We start from the raw sequence: 10,630 nt of genomic DNA on the forward strand, positions 1-10,630 counted from the left end.
GCTGTGACTCAAATGGTAGAGGGCTAGCTGTGAGCTGAAGAGCTGAGGGACAGCACCCAGGCCTAGAGTTCAGGCCTCACAACCGGACCCCCCCCCAAAAAAAGAAAAAAGCCAGGCTAGAATGCAAGGCCCTGAGTTCAAACCCCAATACCGGCAGGCAGGTATGTAGATGTGTACGCACAGGTACACACACACAAACCAAAGCCAACTAAAATAACAACAAAAAACCAAAAACATTCATTTTGGGTATGATTTACATTTCTATTCATTTTCCAAACATTTGTCAAGCCATAAGCTTTTTATGTGTTTATCTTTCTCAATGTATGCTATTTTCCAATGAAGTTTTAAAGAAATGCATTGGTCTAGTATCCAGAGATTCAGATCTACACTTAACTCCAAGTAATGTCCAATATATTCAGTATTTCCTACAAACATCATGATTACCTCTTTTTAATGTCGCACTTACATGCCAGAAATCTTCTCATAAATCAGTAAGTTTTGAAGATGGAAACCACCTGCCACCTCATCTAAGGGCTGAATACATTGTTGATGCTCTATGCATAAAATGCCAGGACTAGAAAATTTAAAAACGACGGATAATTTTATGCAAAATAAAAGTTGTCCGAAACCCTTACTTAGTCACTTCAGGAAGCCACTGAACAGTAAGACTGGGCCACTGAAGAGCATGGGTCATAACCAGGTCATAGAGAAACGGTGTATTCTTCTTCCAGATTTTATATTCTTCATTGATGACACGCTCCTCCACAGTATCTTCAAACACTGAAAATTTGGAGAAAGCCCACACGATTAAATGGCTGAGAGGGATCAAGGTCTGAATCCGTACATAGATACTGGAGGTCACCTCGTGATGGCCACACCTATTCCTTCCTTTTACTTATAATATGGACAAGGGCAAAACTAACTGGTCTTTGAGAACATGGAGAAAACACAAGCACCAGGAAGCTTCTATTTTTCACTTTGGGGATCAGTATCTCCGGCGTGAAACGAATTGGATTATTCATTTTTTGGATATGGAGATTTGTTTGGCCGGTTACAGCCGTTCGCACCTGTTCTAAAATGACGACTTGTTCGTAAAGGGGCTCCACGACCCACTAGGAAAAGGCAAATCCACGTGCAGCAGAAACCCGTAGGGCTGCTTCCTCCATTCCCCCCCAACCTCCCCCCCACACACACATCAGGAGAGGCCTCAGCTTGCACGACGCCAGCGTCGGCAGCCATAGACTGGCAGGATCCAGAACCCCCACCCCCACCCCCCGGACAAGGGCCGCGACCCCGGAGCGGATGACGAGCACGCGCACGCGCGCGCGGAAAAAGCCACCGTGATCGTTTTTCAGCACTGACCGCCTCCGCCCTGGGGCTGAGGGCGCTGGAGGGAGCGAAGCTGCCAAAGGGAGGGGTGGGGGGGAGGGGGGCCTACCCTGGGCCCCGCGCCCGGCTCCGGAAGTGCTCGGGGCCCTCCGCAAGGAGGCCCGGTCCGGCGCAGGCCCCACGAGGCGCGCGCCCAGCCCCGCCCCCTCCTCCTCACGCCAATTCGCGCCTTTCAGCGGCGCGTGCCGCGGCCTCGAGCGCCCGCCGCCCCCCGCAGCTCCGGCGCGCGCCACCCGGATGGGCCTCTTACTCTCTTTACTCGCCATCTTGCGTCGTGTTGTTCGCCCCTCGTCGCCGCCTCGGACTCTTTTCGCTAGCCAAGAGCAGCCCGATTACTGGCGCTCTTGCTTTTCCGAGGAGCGTCACACACTCCTAGCTGTGGAAGCTGGAGCTCCGTCCAGTCTGGGGGCTCCCAGACGCTGCGTCCTTTTCTGCTGCCTCCTCCCCGCTAGCGAGTACCGAGGGCTAAGGCGCTCTTCTCTCTCTCCCTCTCTCTCCAAACTTGGAACGAGACTTTTCAACCCGCGCCTCAGCCCGCCCAGGCAGCTGAGCGCACGCGCAGCGGTCCTGGGAAAAATGAGAGGCGGTGGAGAGGCGGGCCTGGGAGTCGACGACTCAGCCGTTACCACCAATCACAGGCAGCGGGTGGGCTTTACGCATTGTTCGGAGGCGGGCTTTGGAGAGGATGGGTGGGACGTTCCGCGGCAGGAAGTTAGCAAGGCGCAGGCGCGAGGATTCGCCCGGCGCTCCCAGGGCTGGCCGCGGGGGTGGATGGGGGCGCGCGGGGGTGGGGCGGATGGAGATTCGGTGTGTGCAGGCTGCGCGGGGGCCGTGAGCCCCAAGGCCGGCCAGCCCTGGGGCCCGCGGGGCGTGGTTGCTCGAAGCAGCCCAGCAACAGCGGTGGGGGTTGGAGGGGGCAGGGAGACTGCTGCAGCTTAGCCAAGCAAAATCTCTGAGTAAGAGAGGAAAATGGTTCCTATTCTCGAGAGATTACAGTGCCCTCAAAGTCTCCCCCAAAATCACCGACACGCAATTCTGTACCCCTCCCCCCCAAAAAAAGGTTCCCATCCAGAGGCCGGCCAGAACGGAGGCGACTCTGGTCTAGGGCCCAGGGGAATCTTTTGGAGAGGCCATGGGCGTTTTCTATCTCGGGAAACTGCCTGCCGCCCTGTTAGGCTAAACTAGCGGCCTGTGCTAGCTGAGGCCTCCAGAGTCAGAAAGACCAAAGTCGATTTAAATTACATCCCCCTTTGTTTGCATGTTTGAGTCTTTAAAATGTTGGTTTTCGCCCTTTGTGCTTCAGGGGCTTTTGCTACTGCCCAAGCGTTTCTCTCTGTCCCTGCCCAGACCCCTGCTGAGTCATTCTTTTCAAGTACTTGGGGGGTCCCTGGGTGATCTTCTCTCTCTAAGCTGGGCTAGCTGTGGGGGGCTAGACTCAGCACGAGGCCTTTACTTGCTTAGGGCTTTGGAATGTAAGGGTAAAGAGAAGGGGGGGGGCTGTACGACCAAAAGGGGAATGGAGAGAAGAAAGTGAGGCCCAGAGCAGAGGGGAGGCGGCCAAAGTGCCTAGGAGCAGAGGGAACTGCAGTCTACATTTACACAGAGAGGCACCCCTTGCAAATGCACCCCCGAAACATTTGCTGCCTTGATATTTTTCCAAAGTGCCTTCATGCTCAAATGCGGTCGTGCCTCTGTGATGCCCGCTTTTCTGACCGGAAAAAAAAAAAAAAACAGAACCAGTCATACTTCCTTATATAGAAAATCACTGTCTTATTGTCTCTGGTTTTCTATAAGGTACAATTCGTTATTACAATGTCCCCTCTCCATGTCTGGTCCAGGAGTCTTGTGAGAGACTAGTGCTCAGGCAGTAGCTTGGAGAAGGGAAGAGGGTTAAGGCAGAACGGTATTCCAGCCAGATCCCTCCTGTTGGAGAGTCTTAGTAGGCAAACATTTTCTAAAAGGAGCCTGATAATAAATAGTTGGGCTTTTTGTGGAGGTGGGGGGCAACGGTATTGTAGGGCAACATCAGTCACAATGTGGATAAACTTGGCCATTCGCCAGTGAAGCTATAGACACTGCAATTTGAACTTCATACACTTTGCACGGACCACAAAGCCATCTTTCGATTTTTTTTCCAGCCACTTGAAAATGCAAAAATCATGCTCCACTCAAAGGCCACACAAAAACACAGGGTGGGTTACACTTAACCAAAGGACTAGAATTGGTTCAGAGCTGTAGTAGAACAATTCTCTTTGTACAGCTTTGCTTCAATAAGAAGTTCATATGCTCAGTAAGAAGAAGCTTGGTAAATAATTTTCTGTCTCCCTTTAATATAATTTACTTACTTTTCATGAGCATGAGTTCTAAAACTTACTCAATGTTTAAAAGACTGAAAGAAAATAAATCTTCCCAGGGGTTGGGGATTTAGCCCAGTGGAAGAATGCTTGCTTGGGCAAGTGTAAGGTCCTGGGTTTAGTCCTCAGCTCTGCAACAAAGGAAAAAGAAAAAAAAATCTATCCAGACAACATGACTTTAATGTTTTTATATTGTCTACCTTATTGAGGATCAGAGAAGAAAGTATAGAGCAGGTATTTTAGAACTTTCTGAGACTGTCATCATTTTCCTGCATGTAATCGGAAAGAATCATGTATGTACACCATGTTTTGTTAGCTTTGGGGGTTTGTTGTTAAATTGAATTTGACAATTTTATTTTTATGATTTGGGGGTTCTTTTATCATAAAAACATCAGTTTTCTTTCTTGAGTTGATTAACTGTTTGGTTTGGTTTTGCATGTCTCCCCAAACTCCTAGCTATATTCTGTCTTTTGGGGCACTTTTTTCTGTTTGTCTCTTTGTTTTTCCTACATTAATTGAGTTAGGCAAAATCGGTGCACACAAGAGGCATGAATTATCTTAATTAAGTGAGGCCTTCTAAAGGGGAGGGGGAGGTTCAAGTGGTAGAGTGCCTGCCTAGCAAACACAAGGCCCTGAGAAAGAGCAAGGAAAGGGACAGGAAGGTGGCTCAGTAGTAGAGTGTTTGCCTTGCAGCATGAGACCCTGGATTGGATTCCTTAGCACCACATAAGCAGAAAAAGCTGTAAGTGGTGTTGTGGGTCAAGTGGTAGAGTGCTAGCCTTGAGCTGAGGGACAGCGCCCAGGTCCAGAGTTCAAGCACCGTGACCGATAAAAGAGAGGGGCGGGGGAGTGAGAGAGAGGAAGAGAGAGAGCAGAGGGAGAGAGAAAGAGGCCTTTTTTAAGGTACCTTTCCCCAAGTCTTCTTACCTCATACCACATAGTTGCCATAGCATTAACCATCTTTTTCTGCAAGCTTTTCTGTTTCGCAAACTAGTAGATGTGTATATAAGATGAAACAAGTTAAGCAAAACAAGTGCTGACCTTCATGCATGTGGTGCATTCTGGTATTTTATTTCATTTTTAAAGTGTAGATTAATCTCTAAATTGATTTCATCATTGCATTTAATCACAACCTGAAGTTTGAAAAACATTAGGATATTTTTAACCCTTTAGCTGTTCTTAACTAGTCTTTATAGCCTCATGTGCCTCCCCAGGTGAATAGTTTTCTATCCTTTGCATTTATTTATTTTTTCCATAGCACACCATCACCACTTGACATAAGTTTTGACCATAGGCTTCCTCTACAGAAGTGAAATATTTGTTTTGTTATACTCTCAACAGCTGTAACAGTGGTTAACTGATGTGGAAGCTAAGGCAAAGTGTTTGTTTCTTGCTGAGGTCATATAGGTAGTGAGTGCGAGCTTTGGAATTGCAGTTGAAGTCAGTGTTTGGGCAGTATGACTCAAGTGGTAAAGCATTTGTCTAGCAAGCACAAGACTTTGAGTTCACACTCTTAGCACCATCAAAAACAAAAATATGCATATTCTTGTTTACTAAAAGGAGTGTGTGAGAGGCCAAACACGGGTACAAAACTGCAGAGTGATTCCTTGTTTATTAGTAACCATGTTGCCCTAGCTCTGGGGTGAATGTATTAGCTATGAAAAGAAAGAGTTCTTTTTGGAGTACCTACTGTGTGCTGAGCCAGTGTTCTCAGAACTAGAGGTATCTGGACGAACAAGACACACAGAGATCCTATTGTTTGATCTTTCTTTATCGTTTTTCTCCTTCAAAAATCATCCCTTCTTTGCAGGAAAATCTACAAATTACTCAAGCAAACACAAAGCATAATGAATACTAATTTCATTTCGGGTCGAACTGTTTTCTTCCAAATCTTTAGGAGTAGATAAAAGTGTTAAACTATTAATAGCCATTTTTGGTACTGGTTTATCTTCATATTTTTCTATTTTAAAATGTTCTCCATGGATACATAATCATTTTGTAAACAGGAAAAATACCATACATTTTAGAAAAACAATAAGGAAATTGTAGCAGAGTAATATAAATGGGAAGAGTAGTCTTAGTGTGATAGATTAAATACTATTTAATGTAATCGTGCAAGAGGGAGTTGAAAGGAAATTCCTATAATAGGAAACAACATAGTTGTTTGAATTTATGCTTTTCACTTTCCATTTTATTAGGTAAAGTGAAGTGATTCTTTCATATTTATACATGCATTAATATTTAACTATTGTTGGATATCCCTCTGGATATCCAAGGCCAAGCAAGGACTTATTCCCTTGTGCTAGCTAGTTAAGCAACAGGCACTTCACATTGGTGACAATGAATAAAGGAAATGACCTAAACCAGACTCACTGGGGCTTAGATTTAGACTCACTGGGGCATAGTAAATAAATATTTATCCAACGAAAAATAATGAATAAGAAAATTCTGGGCTTGTCTCAACCTATAAGCAGTGATTAGAAGACATCACATGTAAAATATTTTAATTTGTTTTTGTTTATTTTAATAAGTTTTTTATTGTGAAAATACTGTACAGAGGGGTTACAGTTACATGAGCAAAGAATGAATACATTTCTTATCAAGCATCGTTGCCTCCTCCTTTGTTTTTCCCCTACCATCCCTTGCCTCCCAACTCCACAACTACACTCCACCCTCTCCCCCATTTTAATTTGTTTTTAATTCACAACTAATAATTGCATCTGTTTCTTAGGTAAAAATGTGGTATTTTGATATGTGCTTTATTGTGGAATGATTAAACCAATGCAACATCTATCATGCCAGATACTTTTTTTTTTTTTTTGCTAGTCCTGGGGTTTGACCTCAGGGCCTGGACACTGTCCCTGAGCTCCTTTTGCCCAAGGCTAGCACTCTTCTACTAGAGCCACAGGGCCACTTCCGGCTTTTTCTGTTGATGCGGTACTAAGAAATGGAACCCAGGGCTTTATGCATACTAGGCAAGCACTCTACCACTAAGCCACATCCCCAGCCCCACAGTTACATTTTTGTGGAGAAAACTTTTTAAATCTCAGAAATTTTGAAATATGTAATGAATTATTATTGTTTTTCTGTACAATAGATCATTAAAACTTATTTCTCTTGTTTAACTATTCAACCTTTTAAAAATATTGCTCTAAACTGTCTACCCTAAGCACATTGTGTTCAGTACATTCTTTTTTCTTTTTTTTCAGTGCTGGGAATTGTACCCACGGACTTGAACATTGTAGACAAATATTCTACCACTAAATAAAGCTTAACCCCTGGTCCCAATGCATTTTTTTTGTTTGGCAGTCTTAAGGATGGATCTCAAATCCTCAAGATTGCTGGGCAAAGGCTCTTCTACTAAAGCTACACCTACAGCCCTTACATTTCTATTTTGTTTTTGAGATAGGGCCTAGATAACTTTGTCCCAGCTGGCTTTGAACTGAGAATTTTCCTACCTCCACCTCCAGAATAGCTAGAATTCCAGACATGAACCACACTTGCCCCAGTACATTCTTATTTACAGTTAAAGACCTCTCCTAAAGTTCACTGTAGTTAAAGTTTGTTGTCACGGTTGGCCACTATCCTGTTTCTGCAGGAAACAGCATGCTGTATTTCTTTTGGGTGAACTACTCTTCTCCACCCAGTCACAGTTTGAGAAGATTGTCCATCAGGATGTCCTGGTCTCCTCCAGCCAAAAGGTAAGCACTTGACCTCAGGTCACACCTCCTCTCCAATGTGGATGCATTCAGGGCAATGTGATTGATCCATTGGTTTCTGCTCTCGGCAATGGCTCCTTTGGATCTGTTGGTTCCTCAGATCATTCCAAAGATTGTCTTTTCCTTGCCTAATGCCATGCATTGCTTTCTATCAAAGAATTCTGATATTTGCCTAGCCTTAGTCTCTTCCCTTTCCAAGTCTTCAATTCAACCCAATTTCTGAGTAGGGAACATGACCAGTGTAGTTGGAGAAGATATACATGTACAAATACTAAAAATGTACTCTTAGCTAGTGCCAGTGGTAGCTCACCCCTGTAATCCTAGCTACTCAGGAGGCTGAGATGTGAGGATCATGGTACAAAGCCAGCCCAGGCAGAAAACTACATGAGACTCTTGTTTCCAATTAACCAGTGAAACCAGTGGAACTGTGGCACAAGTGGTAGAGCACCAGCCTTGAGCAAAACAGGCAAACAAGACACATCCACATCACCATCAACCACCAAAGTGCATGCCTAAGGCTCAGTGCATATCTTGAGGCTTGAACCCAGAATCTGGGTGCTATCCCTGAGTGAGCTTTTTTGCTCAAGGCTAGTGTTCTACCACTTGAGCCACAGCTCTACTTCTGGATTTTTTTTCTGGTAGTTTATTGGAGATAAGATTACCACAGATGCCTCTGCCTGGATTTTGAATGGCAATCCTTAAAGTTCACCCTGTTGAGTAGCTAGGATTACAGGGGTGAGCCACCAATATCCAACTTCTTAATGTTCTGTTGAGTTATGAATGTAGAAAAACACTGATTGGTTCTAACAGAACCATTTAAAGAATCAGGACAATGAAATAATGGAGCCCTGACCTTAAATTTACATTAAATACTATTTAGTACAGTGTAGGAACAGTTACTTTTCTGGGGAGTGACTGTTAATACTAGTTTTTTGCTCATGTTATATTAATTGTTCTATTTTAATCAAGAAAGAACAGACTTGTGCCATGTACCACTCCATTCCCATTATAGAAAGGAATGTTATAACTATATATTTAGATTGCTTACTGCAATGGCTTTTAAATCTTTCTTGGCTGCAACGTGCGGTAACACATACATTTTACATCTAGCTAGCTAGCTAGCCGATGCTGAAATAAATTTCCTACAGAGTAGTTCCTCTCTTTGTTATGTGTGTAATATGCTCTGATCTGATCTATTGTATCTATTTCAATTAAAAAAATTAGAATCATGACCCTCTAATTTGATTCCACAAGGGCTTAGACTGGTGATTTGACAAATGTGGCTTGAAGAACTCCAGATGATATGTGCACCAAACAGACTAATTTATCACATGTAATGAAAAAAGTGCAAAAAAAGTGGATTTTTCCCATTTTGCCTTCACATAAATATAATAACTTATGCCAAGTAGTGGTGGTTCATGCCTTTAATCCTAGCCAAGATCTGAGGATCCTGGTTCAAAAACAGCCCAGGTAGAGAAGTCCATGAGACTTTTGTCTCCAATACCCCAGAAAAGTCAGAAGTAGAGCTGTGACTCAAGTGGTAGAATGCTGGCCTTGAGCAAAATAAACTAAGGGATAGCACCCAGGACCTGAGTTTAAGCCCTAGGACCAGCAAAAAATAAAAAAAGATATTAAACTGACATTCCATGGTGTATTTCTAGGGAGTAGAATTGAAAGATAGAAACTTCTTATCACCCACAGTGCTGGGAATTTTTTTTCCAATTTTTTTATTATGATTAAGTGGTTACATAATTTCACAGTATTGTGGGATAGTGATGCTTAGTTAAAGTCACAAACACATTCTAACTTTCATGGAGCAAATTCTCTATCATGTCTATAACATTCATGAGTTCTATGAACTTTGCAATACAGTTATTTCTTCCACATTGGGTGACATGTACATTTCCTTTGTTTTGTATAGCATCAGCTGTTCCCTCTTTCCCACTTGTTCCCTCCCTCCCATCACTGCCATTGAGTTGCTTAGTTCATTTTGGTCAATGTCCAGTGCAGCTGATGGGTCCCACTGTTGTATGTTTTTCCCTGATTCCCTCTAATACACATTCCATGGTGTATTTCTAGGAGTGGAATTGAAAGATAGAAACTTATTATCATCCAAACTGCTGGGAATTTTTTTACATGTATATCTTTTATAGTTAAAAAAAAATCTAGGCCAGGCACTGGTGGATCGCGATTCAAAGCCAGCCTGGGCAGGAAAAGCCATGAGACTCCTATCTCCAATAAACGACCAGAAAACCGGAAGTGGCACTGTGGCTCAAGTGGTAGAGCACTAGCCTTGAGCTGAAGAGCTGAGGGACAGCGCCCAGGCCCAGAGTTCAGGCCCCACAACCGACAAAAAAAGTCTAGCATGATATAGTTATTTATCTTAAGGAACTGGTATATTTTCTAAGTTATGCTTCATAGAAAATAATAAAAAAATGCACACAACCAGAATGTACAATTATAGAGTATTAATTGCATAAGTTATAGATTATTCATGGCCTGTACTATACAAACATGAAAACTAACTGTGTAAAGTATACCTCAGTGGTTCTCAAAACCAGGGGCAATTTTTTATCCTACAGAAGATTTGGCAAAGTATGGCCACATTTTTAGCTGTTATAACTGGAGGAGGGAAGGGTGTTAACTGATATCCAGTGGTGGAGGCCAGAGATGTGACTAAAGATGTTTGAACCCACAAGATAGCCTCCACAACAAAAAAAAATCCTGAAATAACAATAATGCTTAGGCTGAGGATCCTAGTCTAGTCAAATATCTGTACCTACAGGTAAGCTTTAGCTCATTCTTCATATTTATAATCTTTTTTTGTGTGTTGGTACTGAGATTTGAACCCAGGGTCTTACCAGGCCTTATAGGTACTTACTAGGTAGGAGTTCTATCACTTGAGTCATGCCCCCATCCACCTCCCACATTTTGGTGCCTGTCCTGGGTGGGGATTGAACTCAGGACCTGGGCACTGTCACTGAGCTTCTTTTGCTCATGGCTAGTGCTCTAACACTTGAGCCACAGCTCCACTTCTGGCTTTTGGGGAGTAGTTTATTGGAGATAATAGTCTCAACAGACTTTTCTGCCTGGGCTGGCTTTGATCTTATCCTCAGATCTCAGCCTCCTGAGTAGCTAAGATTACAGGCGTGAGCCACCAGTGCTCAG

The 10,630-nt window shown here is 43.6% G+C and overlaps 1 protein-coding gene across 1 annotated transcript in view; it reads right to left on the reverse strand.

Annotated features, from left to right (window-relative positions):
- The window catches only part of Rbbp7 (retinoblastoma binding protein 7), a 20,634-nt gene extending 18,674 nt beyond the window's left edge, over positions 1–1,960 (reverse strand). Inside the window, exons 1-2 of the mRNA XM_013032109.1 lie at positions 1,640–1,960; positions 636–780 (exon numbers count right to left, since the gene is read on the reverse strand). Coding sequence (XP_012887563.1) covers positions 636–780; positions 1,640–1,655 — 161 coding nt within the window. The 5' untranslated portion in view covers positions 1,656–1,960. The remainder of the gene's footprint in view (positions 1–635; positions 781–1,639) is intronic.
- Between the last annotated feature and the right edge of the window lie 8,670 nt (positions 1,961–10,630).

Source organism: Dipodomys ordii, unplaced genomic scaffold (assembly GCF_000151885.1).
Source record: "Dipodomys ordii isolate 6190 unplaced genomic scaffold, Dord_2.0 Scaffold150, whole genome shotgun sequence".
Taxonomy (NCBI): Eukaryota; Metazoa; Chordata; class Mammalia; order Rodentia; family Heteromyidae; genus Dipodomys; species Dipodomys ordii.